The 14,060-nt window shown below is 42.4% G+C and overlaps 1 protein-coding gene across 1 annotated transcript in view; it reads right to left on the reverse strand.

The window, feature by feature from the left end:
• adam19a (ADAM metallopeptidase domain 19a) overlaps window positions 1-14,060 on the reverse strand; it is a 150,223-nt gene that overhangs the window by 16,090 nt on the left and 120,073 nt on the right. The window contains exons 11-16 of the mRNA XM_072459296.1: window positions 13,462-13,604; window positions 12,061-12,238; window positions 9,199-9,288; window positions 8,501-8,696; window positions 7,050-7,158; window positions 5,929-6,133 (exon numbers count right to left, since the gene is read on the reverse strand). Coding sequence (XP_072315397.1) covers window positions 5,929-6,133; window positions 7,050-7,158; window positions 8,501-8,696; window positions 9,199-9,288; window positions 12,061-12,238; window positions 13,462-13,604 — 921 coding nt within the window. The remainder of the gene's footprint in view (window positions 1-5,928; window positions 6,134-7,049; window positions 7,159-8,500; window positions 8,697-9,198; window positions 9,289-12,060; window positions 12,239-13,461; window positions 13,605-14,060) is intronic.

Below are 14,060 nucleotides of genomic sequence, written 5' to 3' on the forward strand. Positions count from 1 at the left end.
TCAGTGGTGGAGTGTCAGTGGTGGAGTCTCTCTGGCGGAGTGTCAGTGGTGGAGTGTCAGTGGTGGAGTGTCAGTGGTGGAGTGTCAGTGGTGGAGTGTCAGTGGTGGAGTGTCTGTGGTGGAGTGTCTGTGGTGGAGTGTCAGTGGTGGAGTGTCAGTGGTGGAGTGTCAGTGGTGGAGTGTCAGTGGTGGAGTGTCTGTGGTGGAGTCTCTGGTGGAGTGTCAGTGGTGGAGTGTCAGTGGTGGAGTCTCTCTGGCGGAGTGTCAGTGGTGGAGTGTCAGTGGTGGAGTGTCAGTGGTGGAGTCTCTGGTGGAGTGTCTGTGGTGGAGTGTCAGTGGTGGAGTCTCTCTGGCGGAGTGTCAGTGGTGGAGTGTCAGTGGTCGAGTCTCTGGCGGAGTGTCAGTGGTGGAGTGTCAGTGGTGGAGTGTCAGTGGTGGAGTCTCTGGTGGAGTGTCTGTGGTGGAGTGTCAGTGGTGGAGTCTCTCTGGCGGAGTGTCAGTGGTGGAGTGTCAGTGGTCGAGTCTCTGGTGGAGTGTCAGTGGTGGAGTGTCTGTGGTGGAGTCTCTGGTGGAGTGTCAGTGGTGGAGTGTCAGTGGTGGAGTCTCTCTGGCGGAGTGTCAGTGGTGGAGTGTCAGTGGTGGAGTGTCAGTGGTGGAGTCTCTGGTGGAGTGTCTGTGGTGGAGTGTCTGTGGTGGAGTGTCAGTGGTGGAGTCTCTCTGGCGGAGTGTCAGTGGTGGAGTGTCAGTGGTGAAGTGTCAGTGGTGGAGTCTCTGGTGGAGTGTCAGTGGTGGAGTGTCAGTGGTGGAGTCTCTCTGGCGGAGTGTCAGTGGTGGAGTCTCTCTGGCGGAGTGTCAGTGGTGGAGTGTCAGTGGTGAAGTGTCAGTGGTGGAGTCTCTGGTGGAGTGTCTCTGGCGGAGTGTCAGTGGTGGAGTCTCTCTGGCGGAGTGTCAGTGGTGGAGTCTCTCTGGCGGAGTGTCAGTGGCGGAGTCTCTCTGGTGGAGTGTCAGTGGTGGAGTTTCAGTGGTGGAGTCTCTCTGGCGGAGTGTCAGTGGTGGAGTGTCAGTGGTGGAGTCTCTCTGGCGGAGTGTCAGTGGCGGAGTGTCAGTGGTGGAGTGTCAGTGGTGGAGTCTCTCTGGCGGAGTGTCAGTGGTGGAGTGTCAGTGGTGGAGTCTCTCTGGCGGAGTGTCAGTGGTGGAGTCTCTCTGGCGGAGTGTCAGTGGTGGAGTCTCTCTGGCGGAGTGTCAGTGGTGGAGTCTCTCTGGCGGAGTGACAGTGGTGGAGTCTCTCTGGTGGAGTGTCAGTGGTGGAGTCTCTCTGGCGGAGTGTCAGTGGTGGAGTCTCTCTGGCGGAGTGTCAGTGGTGGAGTCTCTCTGGCGGAGTGTCAGTGGTGGAGTCTCTGTGTTGTCGCTGCACATGATTAGAAATGCTTGCTTTATGCTTGCTGTGCATTTACGGCTGAGAAATAGACCTTCAATATGATGACTCCAAATCCATCACGCTGTATGGCACACAATATTCTGCCTATTTATAATATATAACTGGCTCGGCACTCTCCGCTCCCTTTAACGCAGACGCCACAATGGAATGCAAGTGACGGCAATGAGGTGCACACAGGAGGCAATATCCAAAACAGGATTCAGCAGCAGAGGAGATGGGCCGGCGCATATCGCACTGTGCATGTGTATTTTCATATATATGGATTTGCAATACATTATTCAGCAGACACTTTGCATTCTTTGTGTGCGTACGACTTTTCAAGAAGCTAGGAATTGGTAGCGGCTCGGAATTGGTTGTAGAAGTATATATTTTAGACACATTTGATTGTACGATTGGGAAAGTCAACCAAACTAGGCTCAATGTTTGTTATAAGCATTATTATGTATTATTAGTGGACATGTCCAATGATCGATATGTTAATGTTAAAGGATAAATATTGATCCAAAGCACATATGTTACTTATTAACCCGTAATCACAGAAGGTTAAGTTCTACGTGTATTCAGTAAAAGTAAATTCATCAGCCAAATTCAACGCTGTTTTTTCAGTTTTAAACTATTTAAAATAACTGATCAATAATCACAAAAAACAGTACAGAATAATAAGAAACAATTTGAATTTTTGTCATATCATCAAAATGTGATGTATTGCGTACCTGAGCGAAGTAGATTTTGTACCTACACCAGTATTTGTGTCAATAATCTATTATATTTCCAGTATTTCCAGTATTATATTTCCTAATGTACTGTAACATCAGACAAACCCACAGCATTACATAAAAGAGACATTAAACACTGGTGTTGAAGCACAGAGAAGTCAAAATAAAAGCACAAAAAGCTGACAATAAACCGGAAGTAGTTTGTTTACACAACCTTGGAATTACTAAAAGTCTTTTTGTGAATTGCTGATTTGACCTTATGATTAAAAAGTAGTGCTGGGCATCAAGTACTTAATCTCAATTCATTATTTGGTCACGTCTATCAGTCAAAAACCTGAATGAACGAGCCCCGCTCCTGTCTCAGCGCCGCGCTCTCCTTCAGATCAAACACAGCAAACTTGTGTCCACAGAAAAGAGTCTACGCTCCATCATCCAATCATGGAGAAAAGGCCCACTAAAGATCTTAAACGAGAGCGATGCTATAGATCATTAAATATGCGCACGCAGGATTATGCATGATGCGCAGAATGTCCTGCACGTGTCAGTGATGTTTACTTTGAAAACAATGAAAACAGAGATAAATTAATATAAATAAATTTCTTCCCACAATGTATTTAGTGAGCCGCAATCTGGTCTGAACCATTATTAGGCCCGAGCGCCACAAGCTGGCGAGAGGCCTATTAGACTTGTAAGGCCGTGCGAAGCACGGCTGCGAAAGTGCGCACGTAGTGCGCACGAAATCGAGCGCGAAGCGCTCGCCCACTTCCAAACACTCACTAACGCACTCCTCCACTCATGCACGCCCCGTGCATACTAATCAGTTGTAGGAAAATGGAACATTACCGTTGTAAACGGGCGAAGCCCGTGCAAAAGTTCGCACTAAACGAGCACTTTACATAAAGCACTCATTTGCGCTAAGTAGCTCACGAATACGTTCCCCATCTCTTGCATGTTCCGTGCATATAAGCATGTAATGCAAAAATTGAACATTATTACTGTTTAGAGGGCCAAAAACACAAAGTGGGCGGAGCCCACTCAAAATTATCGAAAGTACCCGTCAGTGACTAGGGACCCACACCATGAGGTAGGAAAGCGCGAGCGCTTTCCGAAAATGTATAGTTTATGATATTTGATAACTGGGAAACATTGTTTTCGCATCGGAATATTATTCTTTCTTTCTTTCTTTCTTCTTCTTCTCGGGACCAACCCCCCTATTTTTCACCCAGTGAACATTGACGAAAAGTCACAAAAATTAGCACACCTCTAAAAATCGTGCCTCTCTACATTCTGGCTCTTTCCTTTTTCTAAAATTTAAAAAATTGGCGCGTCAGCGCCCCCAAATGTACCAAAAATGCATTGAGAGATGGGAAATGACCCAAAAAAAATCTGATCGTAGAATCATGAAATTTGGCGCAGAGGTAGATGGTGACAAGAGAAGTAAAAAATATTACTACGGCAACGCCGTCCGCCCAACCAAACGTCGGCCATATTGCTTCAAAAATGGCTAAACATGACTTCGGAGTTTTTCCAAACGTCGTACTTTTACGAACTCCTCCCAGGGCGGTGGCACTAAAAAGCTGAAATTTGGTGAAAATGCTACTGAGGAGTGGGACATCAAAAGTTATCCAAATTACATTGATACCTGTCACGGTCTCTGAGCGGCGAAGCCGCAAACTGTAGCAAGAATTTCAGAAATCTCCCAAATTTAACATTTCTGCCGTTTGCGCAGATAAAGTCCAAATTGCGTCAAATTAGAATCAGTTGTTAAACTCTTTGCCCTAAACCTACTTGAAGTGAAATAAATTAATTTGGAGCCACAGCGCCCCCTACAGATTTTATATGGAGGTTAAATATTTAGTTTTGCGAAATTATATGAAATTTGACACACAACTCAATTTTGGCATCCCCATCAAAAAAGTCAATGAGACCCATGTCATAATTGTTATGGCTTTGCCGTAACGATGACCGAAACCTTCCATATTATTCCAATGGGGAAATCGCCAGAACATGTTTACACTTTAGACTTTCACAAACTCCTCTTAGGGCGTTAGACATATTAACCTGAAATTTGGTGAGACTCATCTTCAGGGGTGAACCATCAAAAGTTATCCACATTTTTATTCTAAGAGTCACGGTGTCTGTGCGGCAAAGCCGCACATTTTGCCAAGAATTCAAAATAAAATTGCTTTTTGATGGTAAAACAAAGGGGAGAAGATGTGACAGCGTCACAGATTCAGCAGTAGATGTAATAAAAGGACTCTTGCGGCGTGGCGGCGGCGTGGCGAGGGCCGATCATTGCCGCTTGCGGCTATATTTATTATTACTATTATAGTGTATTTAAATAGAGCTCTTTACTTGGCAATGTGGGGGGGGGGGTGTTTTGCCAAAGGACACAACAACATTTCCTCTAGCTAACCCACTGGCTGTTACCAGGGCTGTTACCAGGGCTGTTACCAGGGCTGTTACCAGGGCTGAATCAGGACTCTGCCAGTCTCGATCATGAGTACAAGAAGCAGCAAATGCACAGGACAGCCACAGGATTAGACCTTTGATTTAAGTCTCAAAAGGTTAAAGACAATTCTAATTCTAAAAATAACTACCTTGAATATAGATGAATAAGCATATTGACTTCATTTGTTAATACTTTGATCCCTGATACAATGAAAATCATATTCAAGTCAAAATAGCACAACACTGTAAATTCTACAACATATTTAGACATGGGTAAGAAAAAGCTGAATTTGCATATCAAAAGAAGCCCTAATATATTGTTTATTGACGTTTTTGCGCAACATACGATCAGTTGCTGCCCAGTCCTATTAAAAAGTGTAATTAACGTATAATTTAGATTTGAGTTCTTAAGGAAACATTGCCGGAAATGATGTTTTGGTATGTCAGTTGCTCATGTAGCAGAGCCCTGTGAGCCGGGACCTCAGTATGACATTCTGCCATGAACAAAGCGCTCTAAAGCAAACCAGTCTGGGAGCCAGGGCCAGTTGAAACGTGGCTTATGTACAAACCAGTGTGGGCAGGGCCAGAATACCATTATCATTTCACACACTGCACAGCATTTGCCTACAGAATTTGACGTAATTTCGTGTGCTTCTCATTGACATCCCACTGTCTGAACCATCTCTGTGCTAGTAAGAACAGTGTTATTGAGAGTGGAGCAGACTCAGCGTGCTCCTGTGTTTGTTGTTTGGAGTAAATCTTGTTTTACCACCTGGATTCTCTACCCGCGGCTGCTGTGTCACTCAAATCTCACTCTAGAGCCCATCTTTTATCTGGATATGGCAACAGGAGCTGCCAAGCCTGTGCAGTTCATATGATGGTGGTGAAATATGGGATGAATGTGGTCATTACACAATTAAAGGGCACCATCTGGAGGAGGGCGCGGATGGCAAATGAATGTGTCGCTAAATAAACTAAAGTTGTGCAGTGGTGGGAGAAACGTTTAATCACCTTCTGGCAAACAGGACTGTGAAATAAAGTGAGAAAAATAGGAATTGTGCTTTTGGCAGCAAGAGCTTAAGAGGCTTTAGTAGTTACCTTCCTGTTTCCATTGTGTCCTTGTGCAAGACACTTCACTCACTGTGAGGATGAATGTGTGTTTGAGTTTAAATTGTCCATTGAATATTTTATTGCACATTGGACTGGTCGTGCTTAGACCCCGCATAATAAGATGACAACATGAAATGCATGAAATATTTGAATACAATTATAATTAGAATATTATTGCCATACTAATACAATGTGTCTTAATGCTTTGCCCACCTTGCCCTCTCCACACTTGGTGCCGGTGACGACCAGGCCGGGGTCTGGCAGGTCGCCCTGTCCGTCCTGAGTACTGTACACATACGTCCCTCTGCACTTGACCTCGATGCCTCCCGTCCTGATGGTGGTGTCGATGGACACGGCGTTGGTGCCTTTGGGTTTCTTGGCCGCACTGTGACACTGGATCTTCCCACATTTGGCATCACTGACCGAAAAACAAATCATTTATATCTCAGAGAAAGGTTGATCTTCAATGCACTAGAAGAACCATAATTCTAAATCCAGACAGTAGTCTGTGCGATCTCTTCTGCAGTGGAAAGTAGGTTTTTAGATTAGGTGTAAAAACGAGTTAAGTAGCGCATTTAGTTTTCCTCTGATAAATCTGAACAACAAGCAGACTCTGAGCCCTGAATAATGTGGATTAGCATGTGATTGGCAGATAGCAGACTAGCTTCATGTCTTAATAACAGGCATTTCCATATCTTTCATCATCTGTCTGACTCACAGCACCCTAAACGCTCTAATGGCTCCTCTGGGACACCGTAATGGATTTGGGCAGTGGCAGTCGACATCACCTTAATCCAGCCGCTCATTTACATAGTTTAGCTGCTAATTCAGCTTCATTAATTAGCCCTGGCCTGGAGCCATGGAGACACACTGTGTGCTCTGTATGTGAGTAAATAATATGCCTGGCAGAGTTCTTACAGCCTCAGAAGTTGACATAATTTCTTATCAACAACAGATGGTTTATATCACTATGTCGGTGTCAGCAGGGCAACAAACGTTTGTTAAAAGATCACAATCTGCTCCAGACTCTGGTTTTACACTTACATATTTAAGTGACTTTTAAAATCTCGCTTTCTTGCTAAAGTAAACAATATAAACATTTATATATGAGAAATAACAATATTTATTTTTAATATTAAAATGCCTTGGCAAAATGTACTTGTAGGTAATGTAGGTAACGTGAAAGATTTAGTTGTATAACATTTCTCCAAAACAAATCATGAACCTCCATACCTGCGTATAACGGTGACTCATCCAATAAGATCTATAATACAATGTCCCCCAGCTCTTATTTCCGGACTGCTCTCTCATATGTAACACTAATAATGCCTCACCTTTTATCACACTTCATATAGTTTCCGTGTTCGTCTTTTCCGCAGTTTCCAAATGCATTTCCTGCTGCGTTGACGTCTTCAAAGCAGGCGTCGTGGGCCGGCCGTGCTCCTGAAAGCACAAACACATGGCCATTAGCACAGAGCGGCGTTAGTTCTGCCTCTGCCATGCAGCTCACAACAGAACAGTCATCTGCTTGGTTCAGGGAAAAGCTGCAGATGAAATACAAAAATATTTTTTGTGTGTTTTTTTTGTCATTTTGAATACCAGTAATACAGTTTTTTTTCCTGACAGAAATATGTTTAATCTTAAATTAAATCACTTTTAAGATTAAGATGAATATTTCTGTCCTCATTGTATCACAGTATTATCAATATAAAAAGGTATTAGTATCAGTTGTGGCACATGTAAATAATGCTGTGTGTTCTCCTTCACAGTCAGAGCTGGGGTTAATCACATCCACTGTCTCCAATGTCTCCTCTGTTCTTTTTATATCCAACAGATGAAACAAGGCTGCTCCATCTGTCTATAGCTCTCACATATGAGTTATGTAAAACACACAAGCACATACAGCAGTGCTGGTGCTTATTAAAAGTCAACATGTAGCTTGTTCTGTGGTGCTTCTGTGCTAACATTGTCATACATTTAAGTGGAACTTTCTCTTCACACAGAGGCACTCTCGTCTTTGATGGACGTCTATTGTGACAGACTATTCCCAGCTCACGTGAATTCATTAAGCTTTCTCACATCCACAGTCCTTTGAGGCAGAGCAACATCTGATTCTGCAGCTGTATCTGCCATTAGCTCCACGGAACAGCCGAGCACTAATATATTTTTAAACTATGCAATCTCTGTTCTTTATAGTTACAGTATCTCATTATTTAACATGCCACAGACTCAAGTGTTTTTCTGTGTTAAGGTTAGAAATGGAAATCAGTACAATTTTATTCATTTGCTGTGACAATAAGCTATTAACTTCAAGCTTGATAGATCTGTTACTTTTGATATATTTTCTTAAACTTATGGCATATAGTGCAGAGAAATTGTACAGGGAAACCGTTTTTCTTTACTGTGCAAACAACAATGAATTTGAACTTAGAATCCAAAGATGAATACATGTTGTATACGGTATGTTGCTAGTTGAAGGTGGATTATATTATTTGTATTATACTGTACATAATACTGCATTATAATTACAACCTGCTGTGACTTTGTACAAGTATGCATTTCATCTTTAAAGTGAGACTTCCTAATCATTCAGTGACACAAAAAGGGGAAAACAATGGTTTGCTTATTATGTGTAAACAATGTGTAAGAAAACAAAATTCAATTTAATCTTCTGAGATTCCAAATCTGAGATGTGTTTAGTTATTTGTACATTTCTGTGACTATACAGTGTGTTGATATGATAACTCATACAGAATGACTCATGAAGTGTAGGTAAGTGTCTTACCGTATCCCCAGAGCTGCAGACACTGCTGCTCGTGGGTCAGGCACATGCCGTTGTAGCAGTAGGCCAGTCCGTACTGACAGGATGAGCCGTCCAGGAGGTACACGTTAGAGGGACAGTACGGCGACGCCCCGGTGCAGTACTCGGGGAGATCACAGGCTCCTGCTGGGCCCCGGCACATGGTCCCAGCCTGCTTCAACTGGCACATACACAGAGCAACTTCATGTGTCACTTTGTAGTTACGATTGTTGTAGTTACGATTTATCAAACACCACATGAAAGCAGCATAAGGACCATGTCAACTATGTTTGCCATAAAATATGTCAAAACCCAGAAGACCAAATGCTTTGCACCTATGCAGTTTGCTCTTGCTTTCAGTGTTGCCATCAGATCGAACATTTGAACACAGAACACAGGGGCTGAGGCGTCAGAGGGAGCGTGCGCGGTACAGAGCACAATAGAAGCTGTGTTCACCACTCCATGTATCTGAAGGAGATGAGAGGAAAGTGAAGAGTGCGTGTGTTTGTCTCTGCGTGCGTGCGTGCGTGTGTGTGCGTGTCTGTGTGTGTCTGTGTGTGTGTTCATGCATGTGCGTGTGTGCGTGCGCGTACGTTGTCACGGACACTGAGCTGGTTGGATCTGCAGCTCCTCAGTGTACGGCCCATGTCAACATACAGTCATGTGTTTGTGGTGGACATTACCTTACAGCCCTCGCAGCAGACCCCGTGGGCACACTGAGCCTCCTCCTTCAGGGTGCAGTTGTTGGCGTTGCAGCAGTCATTGGTGCACTCCTGGAAAACAAAATCATACAGTAGAAAATCAGTGAGCGGTAAAAGGGGCAAACTTATACTGTGGAAGGACCTGGAATTGAACTAAGATTGACTGTATTGTAAATGTAGACTCTTTTTGTATGAGCTTAATGCTATATAGAATTTGCCTGACCGGCCAAAACCACACTTTGACAATACTTTACAAAGACGTTTTGGTCTGAAATCTTATCCAGTCTCCCCAATCTCAAATGGGCGTGATTGACAGGTGCATTAACCAATCAAAGAAACTCATGGTCCGATCGTATCCAAACAAACGTGGCAGCTTACGAGAGAAAAGGCGGAGAAACTGAGCACTGAGAAATGGAGCAGATTTCCACAGAATCAACAAGCGAAGCACTAAACTTTGTAAATCTCCGTTAAAAGTGATATATATTTTGTTCTGACTATTTAGAGAAGCATTCGAGAGATGTGCGCCACAAATTAGCAGCTGTGGTTGGACTGTCCCAAGTTAGAAGAGTTTTTTGGTCTGATTCCTAACCCTTCTGCATTGGGACAGAATGTAGTAGCCACAGGCCGGCAATGTCATAGTATTACAGTATTATCATTCTTTATTAGACAAGACAAAGTGTGAATTAAAGGCAAGAAAAGGGAGGACATTCAGCAAATTGTCTGGCATAGTTGCTGCTGCTTAGACCACTCGACTACCAGACAGAATTTTAGTTCAGATTTTGGTGATATAATATTGGTTCAGTGAAAAATGCCAGCAGATGCAAGCGGCCGCTCTTGTCAAATTATTTCCACCAACATCTATCCTGTTGCCATGGCACTCTTTGTTATGAATATGCACAAAGACATGGAAAAATAAGTCCAGTCTTTTCCAGAATGCACAGGGGCTACATGTAAATACCTCATTGGAGCACTTGTCTTGCCTCGGCGCAGCAAGCTTCCATTGTCTCGTCTCGAAATCTATAATTTTCACAGCGGCACCAAAGTGTGCAGATGGGACCAAACGAGCTGTACATCCACAGTGCGTGAATGACATGGAGGTAAAGGCCATTAGGCTGCGGCCTCATTTGCGATGCCGGAGCAGGTGGCGTGTCTGTCCGCGCTTGTCAGTCACAACTGTTGGAGGACTCGTAGCAAACAAGTGCGTCCGTCAGACACCAATTTGCTTCCACCGTTTTTAATCTGTGTTTCCAGGTTTACTGTTCGGAAGATAAGGCTGATTTATTTCATAGAGAGGAACAAGTGTATGTTTAAAGGAAGTCAATTTGACACATGGGAGTTTGGGAAGGTAGTCCAAAAAGTTAAACATTGCAATTCCATTTGGCCTTTGTGAAAGTGTAATCTAATTTAAATCAGAAGAGCACTTTGAACCTTAAAACCACTCAGACACTTGTGAGTGATATCAGAGCCTGGTTTAAACACATTTACTATTGTATTTTACATTATTTGTTTATTTTAAAGGTTTAAAAGGAGATTACGATGACACTTAACATTTTTGATATAAGCAAAATCCAGATTTTTAGGTTTTACTGGACAAATACCATACAATAGTGTTTAATTTCTTCTACAGATATTAAAACCCTATACCATCAAATATACTTTTTCTGAAACGTAAACACAATTTTGAGGCTGATCTTCTGTGATGGTAAAATTAACTGTCATTTCTATCCAAAAATAATTTTTTTGCTTATTTTTGCCTACGCTTTTGCCTCCAGATGCCTTCAGTCTGGAATTTAAAATATGTTGTTACGACATAACATTCTAAATAGTCTATTGTGTTTTAGTTCATTATTTAATGATTGATTAGTTGTCAACTGTGTGAAAGCAGCTGTTCACTATGAAATGTCCTTTGGCTTGACAAAGTTATTTATACTGTGTCTATCCAAAGGAGGTTTTCCCATATTTGTATCCTTAGAAGACCACTTACTGAAATCCTGTTCATCATGAATACATTTACTACATTTACAACTATTATTTGTTGTACTTTTTGCCTTCTCTTTTCATCACTAATATGGACACCATTATTAAACCTCGATGTACTTTTGAAAAACCTCCTTCAGCAGAGGTGAGATTGATGCTGGATTATTGTGTTAAGCCCCAGGAACAGTGTGGGTATGTATGGGCAGTGTGCCATGTGCATTGACAGCACAGTGTGGTTTCCATCTGACACACAGCTCTATAAAACAAAACCTCCCTCTGTGAGCTCCAGTCAATGACATCAGGTCAATGAGTCCAGCTGCTTTACAAACGGACCCTTGTGAGATTCAGCTTCATTTCACTGTACCATGTAATGCAGGTCTGAAAGAGCACATTGATCTACCAGCAAGATATCTGATCTAGGAAGCGAGTATCTTTTGAGTCTCATCGACAAGAAAAACATGGGGTTGATTTCCGGATCATGTGAAGACTTGAACACAGGCCTCACGCAGTCTGGGAATGGAACCAGGTGCAACAGGCCAGATTAACCCCTGCCCTGGGTATGGTAATGTAGCCTAGGTCAGACTGTAACCCTCTGTGCCAGAATATACCCTTTAGTTGTCCTGACCAAGCCTAGCACAAAGTAATCTGACACCGCTGGGAGCCCTGATTATTGGCATTATTTAAATTAGCGGAGCAAACTTGACTCAGGAACAAAAACGTTATTATGGAGGTATAAGTAGGCCTGGACCAGAATATACCCGAGTATAAAATGGCCCAGGCAAAAACATACCCGAGTATAATCAATGCCCCTTTAACCCTCCACAATTCTGAATATGCGAGTATGAAATATTTGTTGTATTCACTCACATCAGGCTCCCCACAGTCACATTCCTCTCCCTCCTCCACAAAGCCGTTGCCGCACTTCTTGCCCCCCACCAGGTCCTTCATGTTGGGCATGTTGAAGAGACACATGCCACCGCCCTTCTGAAAGTAGCTGTCCAGGTCTCGCTTGCTGCAGCGGCTGAACACTCTGGGAAAAGGATGCCTGAGGAAAAGACATGTTCACTTTCCTCAGACCAGCCTCTCTGTAACTGTTGTTAGTGCACGCTTTGATGAAACGTAGTGAGGCATACAGATCCGTACACTACAGGGAACTTTTAGGAGCGATTTGTCATTCTGACTAATACCTCCAGTAAAAGACACACTTTTATGTCGGGGGAAATGAAAAGAGGAAATAGAGACGTCAAAATACATTCGGCTCTCACTTTAATTAATAATACATGGAGTGTGTACTTTTCACAGATTATTCATAAATCAAGTTGTTATGGTTGCATTGATAATAAAGTGTATTTACACTCAATAGAGCAGAGCAAAAAGGGAGTTTAAAAAAAAAAAAGAAATTGGGTGAAAAAAACTGTTCTTATCTCATAGACTCAGATGGTCTCTAGGTAAAGGAGGGAGATTTATCAAAAATAGATAATATTGCAATTGTTGTTTTGGAGATATGCAAAGTTAGAATATAGTGCATCTATAATTACAACAATTACCTCAAAAAGGAATAGAAATGTCTAGTATAATATTCCAAAACCATTAAAACTGATATTTTGTCACTTTTGACGTATGTTATGGTCCATTCACATTAGGATACTTGAACCTCTATATTTACCAGCACATTTTAGCACATGTCAGATGCATTGCTAAACAATAATCAAATTCCTTTTAGAGATAATGGGGGGAAAATAAAATTATACATGTCACTATTTTCAGAAACCAACAGAAACCAAATGATTAATCATCTTAAAATTTAGCAATACATTCTGCTTTGAACCCATTTTGATTTTATGACTTTCTACCTGGCAAGTGCCATAATTCATAGCCCGTGATCTTTCTCTAACTGCCATCTTCTGACCATGTTTGTTAGCTGTTTGTGATGTTAGCAGTTAGCATCACGTTAGTAATGGGCAATACCACAGATTTTTATTTGATCCGATACCAAGTAATGCTATGGCAAATATTGCCATAGCAATGAGTTCTGAACTAAAATGCATGGAAACTCCTCAACTATGAACAATTTCATTATTTCCTTTCGATCTCTGCTTGAATCGATATGAATAGTAAATATATGTGCATAAAATCTAAAACATGAATAAACAAAACATTTTTTGGGGGGGGAAGAAAGTGTAAGTATTGATATTTTTGCACCAGTATCGATATTTTATGATACCTCTGTCAGTATCAATATATGTATATTTGGTTTGGCTGGCTCACCCTGTGGCGGCGGCCATGACACAGCCTCCCTGCTCAGCCGTAGCCTCCACACAGCAGCCGTCATGGTCGTGGCTCATCCCAAAGTTGTGTCCGATCTCGTGGGCCATAGTGGCAGCTGCTCCGATGGACACCTCCGAGTGGTCCTACGGGCACGTGAAAATAAAGTCAGAAACAACACTAGAAAATGGATTGATGAGTCATTGTCTGTTGTAATGGAGTGTGGAAACTAGGGCAGCTAAGGCATCAAAACAACTGATGTTTGTCTGAAGAAAGTGTCTCTAAGGAGTTATTTTGGTTCAGTCTACTGCACTGCACGTGTAAGTGAAGAGGCCCATTCAGTGCACAACATTCTAGTGCTAAACTGAAAGCCTTTATTGTAGCCAAGATATATCTTTTTGCAAATTTACAATTTTAGTCTTGTCAGCAGATGTAACTGCAATCAAATCAGTTCCACACACTGTTTAAAACATTTTAAAGAGGACATATTATGCAAAATTAAACTTTAATGAGCCGTTTCATTATTTTACTAATGTCTTTATTTTGCTTGATTTCTGCATATAATCCTGTATTGTTCTGCCACCGAGGCTCGAGTGCTCAGA

The sequence above is a fragment of the Eucyclogobius newberryi genome, unplaced genomic scaffold, assembly GCF_026437365.1.
Source record: "Eucyclogobius newberryi isolate DKJ021-1_F unplaced genomic scaffold, fEucNew1.0.hap1 SCAF_22, whole genome shotgun sequence".
Lineage (NCBI taxonomy): Eukaryota > Metazoa > Chordata > Actinopteri > Gobiiformes > Gobiidae > Eucyclogobius > Eucyclogobius newberryi.